This window comes from Paramormyrops kingsleyae, chromosome 1 (assembly GCF_048594095.1).
Source record: "Paramormyrops kingsleyae isolate MSU_618 chromosome 1, PKINGS_0.4, whole genome shotgun sequence".
NCBI lineage: Eukaryota > Metazoa > Chordata > Actinopteri > Osteoglossiformes > Mormyridae > Paramormyrops > Paramormyrops kingsleyae.
Window position 1 is genome coordinate 35,773,184 of NC_132797.1, and position 26,104 is coordinate 35,799,287.

Here is a 26,104-nt window from a genome sequence, read left to right on the forward strand (position 1 = left end):
AGAGGCAGGAGTGCAGCGAGGTGCATTGAGGAACAGAGCCACTCAACATCAGACAGCCAGGCGGGCGGGCAGAGAGCGCAGGCTCAGGTGTACAGGCCACTAGGGGATGGGCATTAGGGCAGAACCCCTCCATGGCATCGGCGCATAGCTGGCCATTAGGGCAGAATCCCTGCATGACACCATCTCAGGACTGGGTATTAGATCGGAATCCTTCCAGGGGCCCTGACTAGGAGCTGGGCATTAGGGAAGAACCCCACTAGGGGCAGACAAACTTAAGAGGAACAAAGTCAGATATGCAAAACTGGCTCCGGACAAAAAGGCAACAGAGAAAGGTCTGTCTCTGCCATTATGTTCAAAGGTCTGCCCATCAGCAAGTCAGGCAAGCTGTTTAAAATTTTAAAACAAAAACAAAAGCAGGGAAGAAATACCAGAGTAGTGCCAGACTGGAAAACATAAACAGTAAGTATTTACTATGATACACACTCACTCAACAAAAGGTATGACAGTTAAATGAAACCTGCAGCTCATACCAATCTAAAGAAGCCTGCTTTTTGTTTATGCTGTGATTGGAGTCTAACTTCCACAGAACATTTACACAGATTCACAGGAACATGAAGGCACATATTTCTGATACCAAAAATAACAAAGCTGTAGAACATACTACACTATTTTATGGACAGTTCTCATATTAAAATAATTTCTTTTGCTTTTGTTCTTTCCCAAATAAACTAGATAATTCCAGCAGAAGAAGGAGCCACCATCTACCACTCCCTTGGGCTATAATAGGTAGAATGGGCCACCCAGTTAACACGGGTCCAGTTACTGACCAGGTTTGTCACCACCACACTCAGATGGGCTGGCTCCAGCACATACTAGTCAATAACACAAACACCTCCCAAAGTAGAAAAAAAGGTTAGTGTGACAGCTTCAGGCTGTAATAAATGGCCTTTAACTCATAAGTAATTACTCTGGTGATCTCAAAAACAGACTCCAGGAATCTGGTCCAGATCCTGCAGCTCTGCAAGGTGCACAAGTTTTGCATTTGCCCTTGTTTTATTAAAGTCATTATTTGCAGGGTAAGTCACCTCACCTGGTGTTTCAGCTGTGAAACAGGTAGAAATTAAAATATATTTCCCAAAATCTACAGGGCTGTAGTTTTCAAGGACCAAGGTTGGCTAATGGTATACTATAGGATGTATACTATAGTTAATACCACATAAAAATGGTGTTTAAATTTCATGAACACTGCAGAGGAGCTAAATGTATGTATATGCTTTTTCTTAGACAACATGAAAGCATTGCTTAGCTGTAACATGTGAAAACACTCAACTTTTATCAAACTTAAGAAGCACAGACTATATAAAAAAGCTTTTAGTAGAAAACACTCATGACCTGAATCTTTTGACCTCTGGCTAGTCTTATGTCAAACACACACACACACACGCACGTGTAGGGTAAACATATCCTTATGGGGACCGCTCACACACACACACACCTTGTTTTACATCAGTCCTGACAGCCAGTGATGTGATCTGTACATGGGACTGCAGAAACATGCCTAGACTGTAGCCATTAAAAGGTTTCAAAGGCCCACATCCCATCTTAAAAGCAACCCAGTATACCAATATAGAAGAGCTTTTAGCATTGCTTTTAAATCTTATACACCATTTAGCAGTTCGATATGAAAACTATATATAAATCAGCTTCCATCATTTATTCTCCCCCCTCTGCTTGAGCAATATTTCCATTTGAATTTGACGCCGTTAAACGAAGCCAACCCTGAAATAACATACCTGCACTGCACTACAGTTCTTGGAGCAAAGTGGAGGCAGTAACAGGAAGACGGCCACTGACCGGAGGCACTGAGCCCAGCCCCTTCACGCATGTGGGGTAATGCGTGTCACAGTAGGTTAGCACTCTGTGGCCGTTAGCAGAATGTCACCGCAAGGCCCTTAACCCCCAGTTCCTCCAGGGACCGCCTGACCTCCTCAATTGTACATCACTTTGGGTAAAAGTGTCTGCTTTGAAGACGACGCAGGTGATGCTAAGCAGGCAAGCTGCGGTCACCTCCTTCCCACATGCACACGCTCCTCCTTCGCTGAGCCGCCATATTCACAGCCCCTCTTTATCGTGATCTTCCACATTCCCATGTACGCCCTGCAGCCCACCTACACGGCCGCCAGCATGACGGGTCATCGTGACAGATCGAACCCCACTCAATGGGGTCAATGGGGAAAGGTTGTCTGTGTCACGCAAGATTTAGTGTCCTACTTTAAGTACCTTCCCAGGGGAGTCACTATTAAAACTAACACAAAAGCACGAGGTGTGGAGGGGGGGGCTCCCCACCTCCTACATTCCACAGCCTCACAATGACACACATACATTAGTATTCGTCAGCCGCAAAGCACATCTTAATTACTGACCTCAGTACTAAAGAACATAACACATAATTACAGAGCAGGTCAGTAATTAATTATGCAGCTGAATATAAACTGCCTGCAGTTAGTTAAAACTGAAAATAGCACACGCACTTCACAACATTCCCATTGACATAAATATAGCACTGTAAAAATAGGAGATTGAAGGAGATGACTAAATGTTCTGAAGTCGTCTGAGTGTCAGAGTGAAGGAGAGGCTGACGGGCACATTAGGCTTCTGTGGGCCTGCAGAGCGTCGCTGCATCTGCCCCAGGACTGCAGAGGTTAGCAGTTAAACAAACTGGAGAAACTGCTGCATTAGTAAACACAGCAGGGAACAGCAGACCCCTCCTATGGGTCAGGTGACAAGATGCAGCTGGAAGAGACTGCGACCTTCCAACCCCGTGTTATTTCACAGGGCAGGACGGCAGAGGTTGCTGCTCCCAAACCTGAGCACTTAAGCCCACACCCTGCTAGACCGCTAATGGCGGCACGGCCGCTGCGACTGCTCACGCTCTCCACTGCCTGCAAGTGGCGCTGCTATATGTCCTACCGACTACTAATGACATGCAATCTCCAGGACGCGGGAGATTGTCTGTAAACACTGCCTGATGAAACATCTCTGCTAGAAACGCTCAAGAGGAGAGGCGTTTAGTGGGTTTTCACTACATCCCTGCTCTACGCTCACCAGACTTCAGTGAGGCCTCATTGTCCTGAAATATGTTCACATTTATGTTCTGTCAGGGTTTGGGGAAGAGCTTCTCCACCCTCCTGTCGGAACGCAGCTGCCACGGCCTCTGTGCTTGTGAACAGAAGGTCGCCAGTTCAAGGCCCAGCCTCAGCAGCACAGTCACACATCTGTGGGCCCTAAGCAGGGCCCTTAACCCTCTGGGGTCGAGTATGTCGTTGGCGACATCGTGTACTTTTCGCATCTATTTCAGTTTATATCTCGCTGTCTAATCTGTCTTCTTTTCAAAATGCCCATTGTCGGAAGTATTCAAGTTTTTTTAATTAGGTTAAATCGGCAAAAAAGTAAACCATGTCACCTTACTTTGTTTTACCTGCATTGGGGGTGTGCAGTACCGCTGTCACCCGAAGATCGCTATTCACATTCTAAATAGCCGCATTAGCGCGTATTCAAATCGCATTCGCATGGTAATTTAATAACAGCGTAACGGTGAAACGCGATCCAGATACGTCCCCATCAGCGCCATAAAAGGGGGAAGGGATGTGGCCAGGTGACAATGGCTCATTCATACACATGAAAGTTGCTACATATTCAATGAAAGGAGCCAGAAATAGTGACATGAGTTCGGTTTTTCTTATTTATTTATCCAAATGAATGTTGCAACTACACCATTTAGTCATCTTCATGTAGCCAAGACTTTGGTGATCAGAAATCTGGGATCAAAACAAACTGCCAGCATTGCTTACTATGTACTTTTATAATGTTTCTGCAAGTGTTCCAAACTGCATTTTGCAATGTCTATACTTTGATGTCAACTTAACAAAAAATCTGACATATTTACAATATATATTAAAATAAAGATGAGTGTAATGGCAAAAGAAATATATAAGAAATAATTTATTTGCCATGAATTAAGTTTATGATATTTGAAGAAATGTGTGATCACGCTCCAGTCAGTGAAAGTGTGTTTCCTACCCCTAGACCCCAGAGGGTTAACCTCCAGGTCTGGGGCAATACACACTGGCGGACCATGTGTCGTGACAATGCACACTGGCGGACCATGTGTTGAGACAATGCATACTAGCTGACCATGTGATGTGACCCCAAAGCCTGCTGGCACCTGTAGGTGTGTCTCATGGAAAGCAAGGTAGGGTAAAGTGAAAAGAGAATTTCCCCACAGTGATCAGTGAAGTATCACTATTCTATCAGTATCAGGTATTTTATCCTAAATCCTGCTGAAGAGGTTGCAGCTCGGGTCCCAGGATTCAACTGGCTCAGCACTATGGGCTACTGAGACTTGAATAGACTGGGTCAAAATTGCCAGACAGTCCCATCTCCTAGAGCATCAGCCTCTCTAAAGAACACACTCAGTGACACAAGGCAACAAGGCAGCCCCTCCCACCTATGCCGTGTATTAGTGCGCATGGCTAGCAAAAGCTAACTAACCACCAGGTGATAAGAAATGCTTATAAGTCAACCAGAGTGAGGAAAATTATCCGACGGGTAGAAAAGTACTAGTCGCTAACCGCTTCCCTTCCCAAGACCAGAAGGGAGGCTTTATAATCTATCAATTCAGTTCACAGTCCACATCAGATATTACCAGACATATTATCCAGCTAAGCAGAGGGGGCAGATAGTGCTGCTGGATCTCCCTCACATCAGCCATCAATGCAAAAGAGGCTAAGTGCAGGATTTCACAGGTCACCTAATAACTAAATGAAGGCAGATAAGGGGCACTGGCCGGACACAATAACATTTAAAAGAAAGAATTCTTCCCCTGGTCATGAGTGCCTGGACAATGGGCATCCGCTGAGAACACAGAGGAAATCCACTTATGTTAGGGGCAAAGCATGGATGTTGGGGCGTTGTGGAGAGGAACCCAATGGGCTTTAGATTATAAAAAGAGGTTGGCACCTCAGATTGGCTGACTGAAGGCGCTGAGAGCTGGTGCTGGTGTATTCAGCTGGACCAGAGGTTCAGATGGAAGCTGTGTTGGGTCACCAACAAAGGCCACTAGGCTGGGTTGTGGGGCAGGATTCTGGGACAATTGGCAGAATTCTTGGTGTCCATGACCCCTCAGCACAGCAGTGACTCATGCTGTGTCACTGTCGGAAGAGTATGTTCAGCACACCTTCATCTGGTCTCCCGGACCGCTTTCCACTCCGCACACACAAAGCCGCTCGCTCCAAACCATGCACATATTTTCCCAGCAACAAAACTGTACAGCTAGCTCCAAATGGCTACCAAGATTGAGGCACCAACAATAGCGCCGATACCAGCTTTCCTCGCTCACCCGCTCACTCCCTCGCTCGCTCGCTCTCTGCATGTCCCCCCTCCTTCTCCTGGTTCTCACCACCCCTTGTCTGCCTCACAGATGGTGAAAAACCAGATGGATGACAAACTGCTTATTTACCACCATGGCAAATGGAAAGGGAAAAGTTTACTCTGCAAACTGACACCTCCGCCCTGATGGATAAATGAAGGAACACGAGCTGCTCTTGCGAGCGTCAGGCCCGTGCGTAAATCTCCTCGTCGAGCCTGCGTATCATGAACGGAGCTACACACTGTCCCAGGTTCTCAAACGAAGCACTTTAAAAGCGGGGTGTGTGTCAGTATCTCCACACTGCTATGGAGGCACTGCCGCTCCTCAAATGGACCTCTCCATTCCTGACACACAAGCAAACCCACGCTGGGGCTTCCCCCATCTAGTGAGACACACTGGAGGCAGTAAATGAGAGACACATGTTCAAGACACAGTTTCCCTGAAGTGCATTATGGGTAAGAAGGCTCTCTATTAACCCTTTACTACCACAGACACACAGAACAACCAATAGCTACATAGTTACTTGGTCTGCAGGCTTCTGACAAATGTCATATTTGTTTCCATATTACTCATGTGGGGGAATAACAGCTCTACTAAAATGAGGATGGTTTGGAACAGAGAGAATAAAAATATAAAACCTTATTTTAGTGCAGCTGGGAACTGCCAAAAGCACAAAGAGAGCCTTCCACAGCTCGAGTGATTAAGCGCAGTCAACTGTTTACATGGCGAGGAAGCGCATGCATTGGCACGGGGACTGACAGGACGAGCGTGCGCACGCAGACACTGCCACCGCACCTCATGCTTATAATGGCAGAGCACAAATTTAAAATAGATCTGGCAAATTCAGCTTAAACTGAGTCAAGTTTCACCTCGGGGCTGCTGATAGACTCCTTTGTGCAGCACATAGTGTAAGAGATCTAACTGCTAAAGAGAAAAACAGGAGCAGGCAAACGTGACATTTTGCTGGTGTGAGGCATGAAGGCAGCCCCAGAAACCTCAAGCCAGATCATTTACTAGCCTCAGTCAGGCGAGTTACATGTTTATTTCCATCTGGGCTGACGGCTGCTATAGATAGTAGGTCACAGCATGGTAATGTGGGGTTTACTAACAAAGTGGGTGCACTGCTTTCTGAGCAGAGCACACAGCACTGAATGCGAGCTCCACACTCCTCCAGCTCCGCCTTGTTAAAAGAGAAGCACCCAGCCAACAATGGAGAGATAAAAAAATAAAGGGCACCTTCTGCCACTAACGACAATGTGCGGCTGAAGGGGGGGACAGTCAACAGCAGGGGGAGCCACTTCGCAGGCGGCCTGAACGCAAGGCCTGCCCACCTGTTTGCTGCACGTACTTTAGGCGACAGCTGTATTCCAAACTATTGTTTGGCCAAAAAACACATGGGAGTCAAAGTTCAGCCAGACTAGAAGAGTAACCAGCAGTGAGGAATCCAAAGGCAGAAAGGTTAGCAAGCACTTCATCCAAACTGCTGAAGCAGTTATAGCCGCACATCAAGGCTCAAAGCAAGACGGAATTGGGCCCAGGAAAGCAAGCAGCAACAGAGACATATGATGGCATAATGTCCATGGTGCCATTAAATTTCTGGCACGGCAGTCTGGTAAATCCCTAAGGAAACAAGCCTCCTGTATTGTCAGTATCAGCGGTGGCTACAAGGATTGTTGCTAAAACAGATGGGAATAATATTAACGGCTGTGTTCTGGCAAAAAGTTTTCACCTCCGACGGAGAGTCCCAACTAGCGAGGGGGAAGTCCCGTGTAGGTCAAATAGGAGCAAGTTACACTCATCCATTTGAGAAATGGGCTGATGCTTTTGCAGAAAGTACGCTTCGGGGTGGGGGGGGGGGGGGGGGTCAATTACAAAAGACATCAACATGATGCAGAAGAACCAGGAAAAAAAAAAGACTGCGGGGGTGTCAAAAACAATAGCAAATCACATTACTCTCAAGACATGCCAGGAATGAGGAACAGGTGGGGGGGGGGGGGGTGACAATGTGAACCACCTGACTCAGGCTCCCAAGATGCATGGCAACACAGCCCTTTCTACACAGTTAACAATCACTTCAAAATATCCCCTTTTTTCCCTTGACATATGCAAGCAAGCTGTTGATGTGTGTTAGGTTTCAATCTATTTCCAAAGAAAGCTCTGGTATAAGACACCAGCTGTGCAAACATTAAAACAGATTAGTGCGCATAAAAACTGCAAACAAGCAAAAAATAGGAAAGCTTAAAACACTGGCTATGGAACTTGCAGAGGCATCCAGAACGTCAACATTTTTACGCATGCTAGACAGTCCCGACACACAGCAGTGTCCCGAATCTGGCATTATCCTTTGTTTTTTTTGCAGATGTGTTGCTGCTCCTGTAATGACAGCTCTGGTTGACCCTCTGTAGTCCCATGCCTGGATGGCACTTGGCTTTGTCTCTACTTACTGGACATGAGGACAGATGAGTTGACTTCAATCTCGCCTCCTTTGATTGGCTTGAAGCCAGGCAGCTCGGAGGCATAGGGTTCTGGGCTGGGGAGGCCTGTCATGCTGCTGCCCCCAGGGCTCACGGTCCCCCCCAGCAGGATCTCCTGCTCCTCGTACACGGCGATCAGCTGCAAGACACGTCAAACAAGGTAAGTGTTGCACTGCATGATGAAGCAAAAGCAAGCATCTTTCATAAAATAAAGTAAGCCGACTAGACAATTAATTACAAGTGTAGAAGCACTGAGTGCCCTTCTTAACATGTCACTGGGTCAAAGCAGTGGTCCACTAGTCAGAGCCACCTGTACAGCCACCTGAAAGAGCGTTTGATCTGCCTGATGCACTGGCCTTTGATCCTGCATTGTCTTCAGCAGCTGCACCAACTACAACCACAGCAGAAAGGATCTGGCTCCAAATAGTGCATCCAAACAGGACACGTACACACCCAGTGCGCGTAAAATTAACAAAAATATGAAAAAAGGACAAAGTTACACAACACAATCACATAAATGGATGAAGCACTACAAGCCTATTTTTTCCCCATTTAGACGCTTTTGCTTTTTAATCTGAGAATCATTAAAAAGGGAGGCCTTGTTAATGGAATAAGAGGGTTCTTTCTAACCGAAACCGAAGACTGAAGTGCTCCAAGCACCTGCAAGCACAGGGGCCCGCTCCACAAAGGGCAGAGAGAGGGGAGAGGGGAGGGGAGCTCGGCACACTCGCCGCTAATGCAGCGGCCGCACCATGAAGCAGCACTTCATTAGCAGAAGATGCTCCATCTTCATGTAGAGCCCATCCGGCCTGCCCACACACTGACAGCCTGACAAGCAGCAGCACCTCTGTGTGCCTCTGCATGTTAGGCCCCTGTGCCTGTGATCAGAAGGTGGCCGGTTCGAATCCTGTGGTCGACCGAGTAGTTAAATCACTGTTGGACTCTTGAGTAAGACCATTAACCCAAAAAAAAAAGCTGCAGGGGTGCCGGGGAAATGGCTGAGCCTCTGCACTCAGATGCCGAAGTTTGATCTCAAATGGATATGTGTGTTAGACTCAAGGGAGAGCAAGATGGAGTATACAGTACAGAAAGTAAGGACTGGCTGGGTACCTATACTCATGTGAATAAAGTATCATTTTGCAAGTATTCATATGGAGATGCACATTCAAACACCCAGCTAGTCAAACATGTTAATTCACCCTGGCGGCAGCCAATCACGACAAAGGACGACAGTGCAGCCCATAGACTCGGCAGAATCTGGCAATGAGTTATGTGTGTGTGATAGTGTGAGAGGGTGAGAGCTACTAAGACCAGGATATAATGACCAGGCAGATAACATCATTAATGTGCCGGATCGATGCCATGCAACTGGCAACAGGGGGAGAACAAGAAAGGGAGGACAAAGGAAGAAAGAGACAAATAAATCATAATAATAATTATTATTATTTTTATTATTATTATTATTATTATTATTATTTAGGGCTGGGGCGATTATTCAACGCAATCGAAGATGACGATTGAAAAATGCGTTAACGTGGAATTTTAGTGTAAAACTGCGTACATGTTTTGTAACTGCAATGCACTAATTGATAGGCTAAACGTATTGTAAGGGAAAGTACTTTATCCCCATGGGAGCACGTTAACGTTGTCTTTTTAAGAATCGCACAATAAAACAGTCTGTTAATAACTGAACTTTGCTGTCGACCTGATAATCTCTTCGCCACTCGGTTTTTCATTTACAATACAAAGTTATTCCGCTAATAAGCTGGCTAGTTGTTTCACTGCTGGCACCTTTAAAACTATATCAATTATAGACTGAATTCCAATATAGTTTTGTCTAATATCGCCGTTGCCAGCAGTGCCACACTGTTTTATAAGGCATGCACTGGCCAATCATGTAGCACTTCTCTCATAAATATTAATGAGACATCTCCTACCACCCTGCAAAAAGGAAATTTGCCGCCCGCCATTATTGATTTTTTTGTCAATAATGCTCTAATGTGTAAGAAATGTTTTAAAAACTGAAATGTTAATGAGAATTTCAGATGTGTGTGTGTGTGTGTGTGTGGGAGGGATTGAATTGTAATAAATGACTAATTTGATAAATTTATTAATAAAACAATTATCTTCATCAGATCAATCGAAAAAAATTAGTTGGTAGATTAGTTGAACGATCAAAAAAAATAATCGTTTGGGACAGCACTATTATTTTCATAAAAAAGGTTACCATTAGTACAATGACACTTTTGATATGAACCTAGAAAGATAAGTGAATATTTTAACATATACAGAAATTTTGTGCAAATTATGGCTTTAAATTCATCCAATCTTGGCAACGTGTTGTAGATTCTGTAACAAAAGCACTGAAGCAAAAAGTACCTGTCATTTATTTAGCGAGCTGCCGTAATCAGAGGAAGTCTGGTGAAAAATTTGGTGGAGGAAACCTAATTCAGACTCCAGGGGCATGGACTGAAGACTCCCAAACTCAATTGAGCGGCAGTTGTCCTACAGACAGCATTAAGTCACAATTTTAAGGAGCCCCTTCATGTATACGATTTCCTTCGGATGAAACCCAGCAAGACAAACTAGAGCAATTTTGCCTTAACTTGCTTAAGCTTAAGCGTAATGATTTTAATCAATTTGCCCAGTTGCCAGCCTTTCAGCACAGTGAAATGGCTGAGGTCCAGGAGTCAGCTGCCAGTAAGCCTGCCAGGCTAACGATGGTGAGCAGAGGGGAAACGCTCCCGGGAGGGCAGGCAGAGGGGGCAAATGCCCCCAGAGGTGGGGCAGAGGGGGGAAACGCCCCCGGAGGCTGGGGGGGGGGGGGGATGGGATGGAGAGAAACTCCTTCAGAGGCAAGCAGAGAAGGAAGAACATCTTCAGAGGGTGGGCGAATGTCCCTACAGGAAAAGCAGAAACAGCCTACAGCTATTTGTCGCTAGGAAAAGCGCTACCACTCTGCTCCATAAACCAGAACATCAGAAAGCACTTGGTTCCCTAGCTTGCTCTCTCTCTCTCTCTCACAACACACACACACACACGACTCCTTGTAAGTGACTAGCAAATAAATGAATCAGACCACATGACACACATCAGGAGGTGCGTGAGATTTTATGAAGCAGTGAGCTGGTGAGGAGGTGGGGGTCTGAGCAGACAGGTGCCAGAGAGGAGGGCCATTTCTAAATTATACCTTCTAGGACAATCAGAACCTGTCTGGCAAAATTACATGGCAGCCTTCTTGAGCTAGAGAAAGTGGGAGTCTAGCAGATTAGCACTGCAAAGGCCGATGGTGAGAGTGGGATAGGGCTGACCAGCACCACTTTGGAAACAAACTTCCATAAAAGCCCCAGAGTCCTGATGAATGAATTCCTTTATGAATGATAAATTGCTGCTTTCCCTACAAGAAATCCCATTTAATACCATGTCAGAATACTGGCAAAGGAAAAGAACACTAAATGAAAGAGAAGAAACTCCATCTAATGTAGAAAGTGCAATGACGACTCGGGCGAACTGTAGCTCTGATCGAGGCCGTTTACCTTCTTTTAAATTAGTGCAAGCAGTCTTCCTATAAACAAATTTTACACCAATGCACTTTTTAAAGTACATTTAGAGACCAGGATGGTCACACTGACATTGGGATGCAGTGTCACATGGTTGCTGTGCACAGAGCAACAGAGCGTTGATGTGGCACACTAACCACAGCCAGATTCATATGTGGCCTAATGCTAAGAGTCTAATCTACGCAGATCTGCAGTTAGTCTTTTGCAGACCATCAGGGCCATCTGCGCAGACATAGCCCTCACTGCTGTGAACAAAACAGCAGCTGAAGGCACAGGGCTGTATCTGCATCAGGCAGCATGTCTATGCAAACTGCCCTGGCAGTCTCTAGGGCAACGCGGGGGTGGGGGGGGGGGTACGGGCAGACACCAGGCGAGGTCTTCACAAAGGGAGCACCGTCAAAAGAGAATAAAAAAAGAAAGATAAAAAGCAGCAGGCAGGAGTGCGCTGCGGAGACATGACAGATGAGGAAGTGAGCACTCAAGGCATTTACTCAGGCTGACAGCCGACAGATAGCAGAATCACAGCGCGCTCTGTCAGTGTGTGCGCGACTCGTGTGGCCGGCTCAGCGTGTGCCTGCGCAGTGCCACTCTCCCAAGTAACCAAATCCCTCTAATTAAAGTTAAATTAATCACTGACTCAAGTCTACATTTTTTCTGTATTCTGAGACACACAATTTATGAGTTCTGACAAGTGATTGACATTTTATATATTTGTATTCCCACTGCGAGGCCTGTATTCGCCAATAAATGTCATTAAAACCATAACATGATACTTTTATGGCTTTTTTATCATTGATGGGGAAAAAAATGAAAGAACAGCTATATATAGATGGACAACAACTTCGTGGCAGTTTTGTGCCGATAGGGCTGCATTCCGGGCAACAGGTGACCCATAATCACTGATGTGTGCAGCCAAAGTGTGTCACTCTGGGAGGGCCCAGTCCAAAACAGAGAAAAGCAAGCTGAAACGGGGTGAGGGGGCACATTTAAATCTAATCTGTGGCCATTGCTGCCGCTCCAAGCCAGAGCTCAGCTGAGAGGAGCACACTCGTAATGTTTACGGCCAGACATCAGCATGCTGTGATCTTACAATCTCCTTACTAATCAAATCAATTATGTTAATAAATAGCACTTGCCTGCTAACACGCTCAAAAACCAGCCAAGTGCACTTAAAATGCTTGCACCCCCCCCCCACCCAAAGACCTTCCTCAAAATTCGATAAAAATTAAAGCAGCTCTGGACCACAGCAGTTGCACTGTGCCATGTGAGGGAGCGGGAGTATCGCCTGCTTCAGCAGGAAGGGCATGGAGGCCAATTCAGCAAATGTATCAAAAGACAGACCCAGAGAGAACATCAGAGTGTAGTCTGTCTATGCACACATCAACACGCCCTGTGCCAATGAGCCCCATAATGTAACACAAACTTAAAGGACAAACAGCGTGATCGTTATTTTAAAAACACAAACACACACACACACACAAACACCTCTGTTATTAATGGTAATTAATTTTCATGTCAGAAAAGCTCACAATATCCCTTTTAGTTAAAAGCTTGGCTTTAATTCACCATTTAAATCTTAAGACTTCTGATCTGAACAAAAGTGACAAAATTCTTCTGACCTGGACACATGTACTTCCCTCATTTCTTGAGTATAGATACACCCACCAAAAAATAAGTGGGAAAAGTCTTGGAAAAAACACCTGGCAAACAAATACAAATAAAAGCACATGGATATGAATTGGAGTGGGATTGTGATTGGGAGGACGGCAGCGTGTTCTGCTGCCTCAGTGAGGATGCCGTTCCATACATTCCCACAGCACAGCCCTATTTACTGCAGTTTACATCTGTGTGTGTTTACATCTCCGCAAAGATGTTAGACTATCACGCGTAAATAAAGAAAAAAACAAATTGCCCATAGCTTCTAAAAACATAGCCAAGAGCAACAAAAATACATCACTGCTGAGAAATAAAAAGGTTCTGTCGTTTCGCACCCCCATCAGAACAGAAATGGAATGTGCGTTTGTCATATGAGAATCAACGGGGGCCCCGGTGCATGTGAGCATCAAGAGCGACATCACCGTATCTCACAGCCACCATCGTCACTGCTGCAAACGCGCCGCTGAATGTTCAGGCCGCAGCGCAGGGACACTAAGTCTCTAAGAATGGAGGGCTGAGTGTCAAGGTGCAACTCCTGAGGCTCCAGGACAGGCAGGATAAGTCAGCTTCTGCGCAGGTTTTTGCAACCGGGGAAGGGGCTCCATGTTCCTGCTTCCGCACGGGGTGGAATTTGCGATGGATGGCAGGAAAGAGGTCATGCGCAGCACCAGCAGAAAGATCTGGAAAGAGAGCGAGCGCGTTCTCACCAGCTAGTGTGACCCCCCCCCCCCCCCACCCCGGCCTGTGAGCAGATTGACAGCACCACCTAGCTTCCAGCAGCACCAAATGCAACTTGCCAACGTGTTGAGTACAGGTGCCGCGATAAGCAGAACAGCAATGACGCTTGAAAATTAAAGTTCTACTAGGAGAGATCCATCCACCGAATCGACAGCAGCCAGAGAGCTCAGCAAACACAACTAACAGCACTCGGCCATGTTTGATTTCTTCACTTCTCCTCTAAGTGCTTTTCGGGGTTGCGTGTCAGCTTCGAGGGGCGCTTCATTCAATAACTTTCGCTTGATTGTCAGTTATTGCGAGTGTCTCATTGTCATTTGCCAGAAGAATGTATAATCCAGCACTCCTGACAAGCACAATATGCTGGCAAATTGTTTAAGGCAATGTTGGATTCTGACAGAAAATACTGCTGTATAATTATGCTATGCCTGGTGTTGATTCTCCCGTAATTCTATCACTTCGCTGACTTAGGCATGATGGATTTTAAGCCTCCCATTAGCAGCAGTAGTGCACGTAGAGCACGCTAGGCAGCGCGCGACACACGTCAGGTATCTGCAAGAGTCCATGTGCATGCTGTTAGCATTGTGCCAGTGGGGAAATAAAGCATAAACAAGCAGATGTTTAATTAGAACTATTCACTCATCTTTATACAAGTACAAGTAGCACATGGAGCAAGTAGTTGCCTCAGCTGCTATAACCTTTGCGGTGATGCCGAACGGACCGGATGAGAGGGTACAAACAGGAATTCTCCTGTCGGCTTTCCCTGGAGGACTTCCCCGGATGACAGAAAAGACATTGCTGTTCTAATCCAGACGGATTGAAATCGATCTCAGATACAGTTCTTCGTCTCTTCACAGTGAGACTAGGTAATAATCTCTTCAGCGAGCAGTCAGACACACAGAGAGGGTTTAGCCTTCTGTCACTGTGTGAACTTGCACATCCATCTCTTGTTTGTACAAAAAACCAATAGATAGAAATGTTTATGTAGGCCTTTCCCTTTGGCATCATTTATGGAGGTTTTTCTGATAGCTTTGCACCCCCCCCTCCCCGCCCCGCCACCCTCCAACCCCCACCCCGAGTCTCAGAGTAACATGTGGTGGCAAAAACACATAACAGATATTCGCCATTTGCACCACACAGTGAATTTGTCTTTCCATTACGGCACTGCAATACTTCAAAAAGAAGAGCCATTCAATGACCAGGATATTTTACTGTGACATATTTAGGTTGTGCTCCTCAGGAAAATGAAGGAAGCGTGTATTGCAAGCACCTCAACAACTGTACTTAGCTATAAAAGACCTTAGATTAGTAATATTCAGCCAGATATTTTGGATTAAACATTCTAGCAAACAGCTGCAATAGGGCACTTTTAACACTGCAAGATATTGTGCACAACGCAGACACTGTGATGATCATGTACTAAGCACTTAGTTAAGAGCAGGTGGGAGCGCAGTAAGTGTCTCTCAGCAGGCTTGTGGGATGAATGATGGCCTGATCAGTCGATACCCTGTGCATCCCTAACTATACAGGCAGAGAACCCACTAATGCAGCACCGTACACAAGGGTACACAATGCATAACAAAGGGTTCCCACCTGACCCATCATTCTAATCTAAAAAGGTTTTATTTAATAAAAATAAAAAAAAAACTTGAAGATAAAGTTCTATAGATTAAATAAATAATAGAAGAGAGGCAGGGTTTTTTAACTGCTGGTCCCTCCCACCAGCCATTCTGGTGAGGTTCTCATTGGACAGCTCATTTGCATATGAAATGAGAGCAAGGAACTTGGCAAAACTGGCACACAGAATAAGCAGACTGGAGTGGGATCGGAGGTACTCTGCATGGCTCTTACTGAGAACTTACTGAGAAGACCGCCACAGCCAAAATGAAGCCATACTGTCCAGTGTTGTACATGACAGGCCTTATGATTATTTATGGGGAGTCATAAAGAAATGGGGTGAACTTGCCATAAATCAGAGAGGCCTGAAAGGCTGGAGGGGGGGTCTGACGTGTCGTATTTCTCATACCTTACACAAATAAAAGCCACACTCATTCATCACTCCAACAGCGGGGGAAAAAACAAATCACAAAACACTCCCAGATTTTCTCCTTTTCCGTTCCCCTCCCCATCCATCTATCCATCTTTCTTCTCCCCCCTCCTGAAATGCTAGTCATCAGCTGTCTTCCTGTGGTTACAGAGAGCCAGCTGTTCAGAGCCCCGGAGTGTTTTGGGGGAGATTAGCCTGTGCCACTTGGGCGGAACCCCCCCTCACCTCTGAAAGCGCACTCACAGGCTGAATAAGCTCCTTCCATGGCCGAGAGAGAGAGAGAGAGCCCGGGGTAACTGCGGCAGGTTATTACTGCACCACAGAGGAGAGCTCCTATTAGGGGCAGCATAATTGAAGGGTCTCTGCCAGCAGCCTTTCAGCAGTGTTCCTTGATTATTTTTGCATTCTCCCTTGCTTTCCTCTTTATTCCTTGCCTGCACATCCCAGGGGACGTGGAAGGCGATTACGGCAGGAAACATGGTCGCAGCCTAGAAAGCATTTGCATCTCGGTTAAGTGTATTTAGTCCTATGACAGACGGAGCCCTGGCTGGTGACACCATGTCATGATGTTCTCCATTCTGCTTCCGTCTCCTGTGTTTCCTCTGCCATGCCGTGTCCTTCTCCCCGATATCGGGAATGGCCGGCGAGGGCAGTTACCTCACAGACTGGAGCACTAGGCCACGCTACCAGTCCAACCAAGACTATTAATCATATCCATGCACATTCCTTTTCATGCATCCATTGGAGCTTTCATTCAAGGAAAATGCACCCTGGAATCTTTAGATTCTTCAGAGCAGAGTGATAATCAGGGTTAACTAACAGCTGGCACAAACAAGGCATGAGGGAAAAAAACAACGCAATCATGGAAAAACCTTAACTCAGACAAACAGCACCACATGTAAAATTACTGGCGTCCAAACCTCCATTATGTGAAGCAGGTGAGAAATTGGACACTTGTGCTTCACAGACACCAAGCCAGCTACATCATTTGATTGCTTTTATGCGGCATAAATGACATGAAAGTCTTCAAAAGCAAAAGCAGGCCAGACAAACTTCCTCCTTTCCTCCCCTTCTTTCATACAGTTTTCTGGGAAAACAAATGTACATGGGAAGGGCAAGACAGAAATGATGGAATTCTTTGGGTTGAAACATCAAACGCAAGATTGAATTACCTGGAGCTTAAGGCCACAGCACTCATATTGCTGAATTACCGTTATTGCATCGCCCTGTTTAGCAGCCTCATAAAAGTACCATCATCAGGACATGGGCACAAGTTTAGTGTGATGCTTCAAACACTTCCTGGCACCCTGGGTAAAATTTCGAGACTTTGCTCTTCTTCAAGATTCTCCAAGGTGACTTTTGTTCCAACTTCTGTATTCCATTAACTTCTGAGCCTGATGTCTGATAAATTTCAGCCTCTGTGATCTTAGCTACTACAGAATCAACCACAAACCGAAGATATGCAAGGTAAACTTGGTTTTTTGTGTCCGTATTATGCATGGCTAAAAGGTCCTCAAACATGATTTTTAAGTTTAAACAAACATTCGGATATGATCTAAGCTTATTGCATTCAGACAGCTCATAATTCCTTCATGTAATGATTCAATTCTGATTCAGTCATGCAGTGATGTGAACTCCACTGGTAAACTGAGCGAAGGTTAATAACGGCAGTGGGACAGATTTAGTTTTTTCAGATTTATTGTACAAAAGGATAACTGGGTTTCAGCACATTTCCTTTTCCATGTTAAAGGAAACTATTTTGTAAATAAGAAACAGACAGAACAGGCATGACAAAGAGACAAAGAGCAATCAATTACGTCATGAGGAAAGGGCAGCTGCCTTTTAGGTCTGTTAACATTAACAAAAATCTAATTATCCCAAGACACTGCTTATAATCAGTTTCTACCTTTTATGTCTTTCTATAGAAGGTACGGTGAGATGCTTTATACCCCAACAATGTCTGGGTTTGACTAGCTAGGATAGATATTTAGGGCTATGGTAAACCCTGCAGAGGAAGTGCAAGTGTTTATTGGTACTCAGGAATGTGTAAGGCAGGCAGTCCCTAGGGTTCATCTTCCTTCAATAGGATTAGCCACCCAACAACTGGTTAGTGAACCAAAGAGGGCTCAGGCTTCCTGCCCATGACCCAGAACAGCATCTCAAGTGTGGACAGCCAGTCACTGTACGGATCAACATAAGAGCTCTTTGTTCCCCAACCATATTCCATACAAACCCTAATGCTATTGACTTCCACTAGACCTAATCTAGCACACTCTGTGGACTATGCTCTAAAGCGCCTTTCTTCTGAATGTTATTAAGTGACCCTCTTAGCATAATGACTCCATTGTAGTGTTCAGCAGGAAAGGGGACAAACATAAATGTGTCGACAAACAGCACACACCTTGCACACCACCAACACACGCTCCTATACTTTATATGCGGAATTCATGACTGGTGAATATGCCTTATGGGACAGAAGTAGTAGTTTCAGCTGGTATAATGATCGCACATGAAGCCCTCTCACTGTCTTGTGCTAGTATCACTGTTGTAGTGAGATCAATGCCACCGACAATGAGATACAAACAGTGGACAGTGTGGCCCTGCCTGACAGGCAACACTAGGGGTCCAGATAGAGGCAGATCAGAAGCGAGCACAGCAGACCGAAACAAAGCCAGCGAGGGCGAGCAGGAGACAGGAGTGACCTTCTACAAGCTGTCTAAGTGACTGTGAAATCCCTGAGGAGACAACAGCGCTAGGGAAGCACACGTACATAGCAGCCCGGTGCACTGGGAACCATGATGTCTAACCATGATGTAGAAATATGGCTTCTTTACTTCCTAAACTGACATTTGCTACAGTGAACATGGTGCCACTGTAGACAGTTACAGGAAGCGGAATCAGTTCTGTGTGAGCAGAATTACTCATACAAATTAATCTGTAAGGTGGCATGGAAGTGTAAACGGTTAAAACTAATGTGGGAAGTGGAAAAGCATAAAGACAATGAAGCTGAGAAGCTGAAGAGAGTATATCAAGGACAGCTGGGATGAGAACCAGAACAATGCTGGGTTTCTGTTGCTTTAGCTGCGATATTTTTTTATACACAAGGACATTTGTTTCTGAGAAGAAATATCCATTGTAAAAAAAGAAGAAAAAAAAAGCATCGCATGAGGTCATGTTGCAGATCTGTACTTCTCATCTGTAGTAAATATTTCTAGGTGTGTTCACTCCAAACATGTTTGTAGTGTAGGAAAGCTGTGCACAAATAAAGACAGTCTTTGTGGCAATCCATCTGGGTTTTTTAATTCTTAAGGACTATTCTTGCACCATGAGATGAAAAGGCAGAAAATTTTGCTGATAGCACAGCACATCAGGTAACATGACAGCAGTTAAGCTGTGAGTGGGAGTATAATGTTTTATAATACCAAACATATAGGAAATCACGCTTACTCATTTCCATACAGGCCTCGGTGGTATTCAGCTTCTTTATCCATTTATCCATCCTGCTTAGCACTGAGCAACATCTCTGGTAATTTGGGGATTTGACTCAGGCATTTATTAGGTGGACAGTTTTGTAACATGCCTTTGACAAAATTCATTATGGCTCACTGATGTATTAATCCAGCACTGGGGGTGATATTGGGGAATTAGAAGCAGCAGTCCCTGTGCAGCTCTGAGAAGGGGCTTGGGGTTTGCAGTATTAATATACATTTCAGAGGAAACCTGCATTGCTCCTCACCTTCTCTCAACCACGTTGCCTGGAAACAGCATAAATGGCAAATCTATTTCAATACCCTCTCATATCCTTTGCAAATGTATTATTTAGACATTCAATACCTGTTTAAACCCCATCGCCCCTTGGATTATTTATACTCTTGTTTTCATCCTTGCCATTTTTCTTCTGCCAGTGTGATGACAAAGTCCGAGACCCTCACCTACACTGCTGCTTCCCCAAGGGCTTGTCTCAGCTGCTAGGCAGTTATATCAGCTTAAGATACGTACTCTGAAGATGCGATGGGCAAAACGTTGATAATGGTGAATCGCATCCATCATCGATAAAATGTTGGGCTACTCCTATCATCCGTTGTCATGGACTCTTCAGGAATGCTCTTTCTGAATATTTGCAGTTTTACCTAAAACCCTGTATGGTTCACTGGGGTGTGCATGCCTGTCTAAGTTACAAAAGCACTTTGCCTTCACTCCACAAAGCTCACTGAGGGTACAAAAGAAGGGAATCCTAGTAAATCTGTAGAACTGCCATTTGTGATGAATAAAAACAAGGAAATAGGGGCAATGAGTAATTATGTGCCATTTCTTTCACAGCCATTAGCTGAGGGTCTTGTAACCCTGCCATGTTTCTGTCAGGCAAGGGCCCTTAGAGTTGGGTGAGGCATGGGGGGGGGGGGGTCGATTCAAGATCCTGACTATGACGCACCAGTAGAGTCCAGCTGTTCTCCACTCTGCCTGGCAGACAAGCACCTGCAAGCCAAGCATCAGTGAACTACAGTGCTGAGTGAATGGGGTACCCTGTTCATCAGGGAGTATTGGGCGCAGAACCCTGAAGCCGCTAATTACTTATTCTTATAGGAGAGATCTTTGTCCAAAGCAACACAAACAGCTCACATGTTCTGCCTTGTTTACAACCGTAGCAATTCAGACTAAGTGCCACTCTTAGCCCCATCTGAACTTCCACCAATGGAGAGCAGTCTGCTGTACAGGTGAAACACACCATTGGCCTGGCACAGCACACCTATCTCAGCCCAACTAACATTCTATATGCAGGAATCCTAAATAAGATGGAGTTTGCACGCCTTCCTAGGCACCAGTCTCCGTCTGGCATCATATGTGAGCCTGCAGACGTCGTCCAGACAAAAAGGCCCCCCAGAGGGCAGACGGCGGTAATACAAAGCAGAGCAATTCCTTATAGTCGGGAGGCGAGGGCGATATCAGGGGTCTGATTGGGCTTAATGAAGTGGAAACGCTACGGCCTGTTTTAAAAGCCGAGCAAATCAGGGGCGCTGAGTACGTGTGGCTCCCTCACTCCACCTCCAGCGGCGGAGCACGACCTCCTCAAGGTGACGGAGGGAGTTACAGCTTCTGATTTTAAAGGCCATCTGTCTGGGGCTTAGCAATTAGAGACCCCCCCTTATCATCTCCCATACAAATGGATGGGCCCGGTGCTCGGCGCTCTCACGGTGAAATTAGTGTCAATGTATGCAAATCTCAGCGTATGAGGATCAGAGAAGCCTTTTTAAGTTACACTATTAAACACGTCTGCTTTTAAAGGCTCTGCTGAGCACGTCCAAACTCATGAGTCTCCTCAAAAAACAGTTAAAAATTCTCACTCATATTAAAACAATCCTGTATAAGCAAAGGGGAGTGAAAGTACTAATGCACATAACAGGAAGATAAAATGATCAACATCTAAAGCTGTCTAGCCACACAAGTAACACAGAGTTTTATATGACATCTCACAAATGGGTGTCGTGCAAATGGAAGACAAGGAGCAATTCAAGTGTGCTACCAAGAAGCTCATTAATTAAGGCAATTACATAAGACCAGGGTGAACAATGACATCAAGTGCGAGCCTCCTGATTGGAGTAGGTTGCTTGGACCCAGGTGGAGCTTTTGTCCTTAATCGAGATACAAAAACCATGAAGATGATCAACTCGCCATTTTAATTCAGCCCATTAATTAACCCTTTGGTCCCATATTTTTAGATACTGACTTTAATCCAATCTGGACTTAAAAAGGAAGCTACTCAAGAAAATGAAGACTAATTTGTTAGTCAGGCATTACACTCAACCTTATGTATTATTCACAAACCCCCAAACCAATTTATTGCATTCCTTCACCTTCTTCTGAGAACCCAGATACAATGACTATATGTATGATACACACATACACAGCTCTGGAAAAAATTAAGAGACCTCTGCACAATTTTTGTTTCACTCATTTCTCAATTTAGGGGTTTGCGCCTGTGAATGATATATATATTGTTTTTGCAAACTGCAGCTCCGTTTCATTAATTTCTTGCTTTATGGGACTTCAGTCCTGCTTTTAGGAGCCTGATACACACTGACTTAGCAGAGCACTTCACACCTGCACTTAATGTCTCCCATTCTTTTTGACAGTCATCTCTGCTATTAGAATGTATCATCCGCCCTTTACCTGGCATGGCATTCCCAGTATCTTCTGCTTCACCTTGCTCTTGTGCACTGTTGGCTTAGAAATTTTTAGCCTGGAAGCTACCTGCCGAATACCCTTCTGCCAGCAGAACCATGATTAAACCAGGACTTTTATTTATTTTTATTTTTTTTGGAGGTCTATTTTTTCTAGAACTGTGCATAATATAAACCAACAGGAAGTGCATTTTGTTTGTAGCCACCAGGCCCCTACAGGTCTGCGGGGGTCAGCACCATGCGGCCACACTGTGCCTTGCTTGCTTATTGCACCCGGTAAGCCATCTACTCCCTCTTGTATTGTCCATTGTAGACAATAATTGGAAAATGATTTGTGAAGCTAAGCACTTAGATTATTTACCGTGCAGGTTGCCACAGTTCATGGCTATCTAAAAAGCTGGTATCTTATAAGGAAAAACAAAGCAACTACTGATCATGCTAAATGTATATACTGTACAAACAGTTCCTGCACTATCCCCGGGATAAAGAGTCTCTTTGGTGGGACACAGTACCGTGTCCCCCAGAGACCTGAATGATGTGCTCCATTTGCGAATAGGAGTGAAAAGGAGAAACATTCACCATAATGGAGGGTAAACCTCTGACCCTGCTGTACTAAACAGCTCAAACAGCTGAAACAGCTCAAGCGCCTCCAGCTCTGTGTCTGCCCAGCTGCGGAGGGCCGTGCTGTCGCTCCCCACGTCTCGCCGCAACGCTGCCAATCCCCCTGCCAGCGTCATCGGATCCACAACAGCCTGCATTCGCTCAATTACGCATGCAGATGGCTGACGGCTCCATGCATAAACAGCAAACGGAACAAAATGTCAGCCCAAAATGAAGAGCAGCTTCCACACCAAACTGCCCCAGCGCTGCCCTTAAATGTAAGACAACTGCTTAACACACAAAACAGCCATAAAATGCAGCTGTAAATTAACACAAGAAATTAAAAAAGCTTTTTAATATTATTTTCTGTTTTTTTTTTATGCCGTTCCCTTCAGGTGTTGATGGAAAGCAATCAGGATAATGTAACTTAAAAAATCTCATTTACAATTTGCACACACTGAGCACCTCCCCCAATCCACAATCCATACACACTGCGATCTGGAGTGATTCACACAATGTGGGCAGATGTGTCATCAGAAGAGTAGTGCGTGACACGATTTTAGCCTCATTTAAATCATGGCTAGCAGTGCTTACCTAATGAACTCTCAGTCAGGGTCCACATTACGTGCACCTCATTTTCAAGCTGCGTGCCTCACTCCATTAGCCTTTAATGAGTGCCTTGATTTAAGGCTGACATAATCAGATAGAATAGCTCACTCTCCTTTGCCGTCCCGAACGCTGCCGCTGACTACTGGGGCAGGCCATCGCAGCCACGGGCTCCATTGTGAGAGCTCATGATGCGCCGTAATTAATCCTGTAGATGGCGCTGTCTATAACCCAGGCTAGGAGAAGATAAGCGGCACATTTTTCTTTTCTTTTTTTATTTCAGGCAACACTCGCCCCCCAAGCGAGCTCGCCACTACAGACGAGTTATTTAGGTGCACCTCGTACAAAGAAAGCTTATTATTCACCACGCTGGGCGTGTTTTTAGGTACTTGTGTCCCTGTGTGGTGACACCAGGGCTACGAAAGCAACACTTATTGCCTCAATATAGACTGTTTGGAGGCGACACCCATAGAAAAGAGGCGGCACCTCCATTATGCGCCTAGAGACTGAGAAACCCCCTGCCAAGCTTCGTGCTTCTGCTCCCGGCGTAACATCAGCTGGGTGCCACAGGTGGGAATGGGAGGCAGGTTTAACTGGGTGCAGCGGAGCGCCAACAAAAGCAATCTGTGGCCCGTGTTCCGGCAGTCATGTGACATGCGCCAGAGCGCACAATGGCGATTATACAGCTCTGGGCCAGCAGAGGAGAGGCCGCAGGTTAAAAGGTCACCGCTAATGCGTCCCACCTGAGATGAGGGGTCAGGACACAGAACACGAGCAGATCCCTAGTCGCAGACATTAGCAGAATCAATACAATCGCCATTAGAAAGCCAAACACAAACAGGAGAGAGAATAAACTGAAAACATGTGCAGCGTTATCATTACTGTCAGTAATGGCCAATAGCTGTCAGCATATTTAGCGTCTGGTCTGCTTCCACAAATATGGAAAAAGGAGTTTTTTTTTCTGAGACATTTTCATGCTGAGGAGATTGGTTGATACAATCTACTGACTTGCAGTATAAAGGTGACTTGTGACCTTCCGGTTTGAAAATGAGGGAGAGTGGAAGATTGTCATTAAATCTGGGCTCTGCGGCCAGTGACCTGTACTCATTATTTCAGCTCATTACAATCTCTTGAGAAGGACCTCAAGAAACAAAAAGCGGCTGATTTTAATAACACATCATGCTGTTACAATCGCGTTTACAGCACATTCCCCCAAAGGCAGCTGCAATTCCGCAGCACTCTATATAAATGCACTTTATGTTATATACATTTTACTTTTCTTCAGTTGAATATTCTGCACCAAGTGTTTGTGTGCATAGGGCAAAGACACCATTCCTTCTTCCACAATAAATCCAGTGCAGTTCAGGGCAGCTTAACGGAAAGACCACCACAGGTACAGAGCCACTGTAAAACAAAGAAGAATAACAAGCGAAGTATCCTGGCCGCTGGGGTGATAATTTATCACTCATGCAGACTGGACCTTATTTTCTGTACTACTGGGAAGGCCTGACAGACGGGATTAAGAACGGGGCTGTGATTATGGCGGAAGCAAATTAATTTCATGGGTTGGCGGTGACCGCGGTCTTAGCCATTGTGCGGGAGCACAGGTGACGCAGGCCGATAATAGACCGTCACGTTGAGGAAGCCAGCTGACTGACAGCTACGCATGCATTCGCTCGCTTGGGGCTCCGTTAGCAAGCCAGACCCTGACAGCCAGCCCTGACAGCCGGCATTGCGTTCCCCGTGGCCGAGCCCCTATCTACTGACCGCGAGGACCCACCTGAGGCTCGGCCATGCGAGTAACCAACCACCAGCATGCAGTCTTCATTTAATATGTGGGATGGGGGGGGCAATTCCCCCTTTATTCCATGATGCAACTCAGTGGCAGGGAAATTTGACAGCAGACCTCAAGCCAACCCCCGACATGCCGGGAGCCCCCCACGCTCACAGGACAAAAGCAGGGGAGGTGGGGGGGGCAGTGCAGTCTGGGGGCAGTCAGCTCCCCTGGGTTAAGTAAGGAAAAGGTCACATGGGAACATAGTGAGCCGCACGACGTATTCCACAGAGGACTATACATCATTGTGATTATTTTAATAGCCTAATGGCTCAATCCAAAGTGCCCCCCCCCACCCACCGGCTACACAGTCACTCCTTAGCTATGATTTGTTGTGCCTGGGCACCATTTAAGATGTGATGAGCCTGAAGGTATCATTTCAGCTCTCGCTTTCTCAGTAACCTGGATATAAATCAATAAGCCAATTATTCCCAGAATCAAGTCCAAGTATCTGTGGGTGTTAAAAGAAAAAAGCACACAAATACACTGAAATAAAACAATTCAGTTCTGCCAGCAAATTTCCAAAGTCAAACCTTCATATATGATGCAATGATTGATTTTTCTCTCTGTTTATAATGTGTTCGTGGGCACATGGTCCACACAGGCCTCCCAGAATGCGCAGTACAGAACCCACACAGTGACTCTCAACCCAGAATGATTCACTCACGCATAATGCTGCAAAGCAAAAACCAGAAGAACATCACCACATGATCCCCAATTCAGCGCTACATATCTACACACCGTGGGATACACCGACTGACCACGAATTACTAAACACCACCACAAAACGAGCACTGACACGGAAGCTGTCGTACTCAACGAATGGAAAATGACTCAGGGGCTCATTCGACACGTCGCCTTGGCAGGGACAGCCGGACAAAGCATGGGACTGCTCCTCCACATTTATACTACACAAGCCGTGAGAAACGTCAGCCTGCCCAGCTGGCGAGGGTGGCTGGACTTCAGGGAAGCACAAAACTAACCT

The 26,104-nt window shown here is 45.6% G+C and overlaps 1 protein-coding gene across 4 annotated transcripts in view; it reads right to left on the reverse strand.

Moving 5' to 3' along the window:
* Nucleotides 1-26,104, reverse strand: part of pard3bb (par-3 family cell polarity regulator beta b) — a 162,984-nt gene that overhangs the window by 115,609 nt on the left and 21,271 nt on the right. For all 4 annotated transcript variants that reach the window (XM_023805839.2, XM_023805840.2, XM_023805841.2 and 1 more), the window contains one exon: nucleotides 7,873-8,041. In XM_023805839.2, the coding sequence (XP_023661607.1) occupies nucleotides 7,873-8,041 (169 nt within the window). The remainder of the gene's footprint in view (nucleotides 1-7,872; nucleotides 8,042-26,104) is intronic.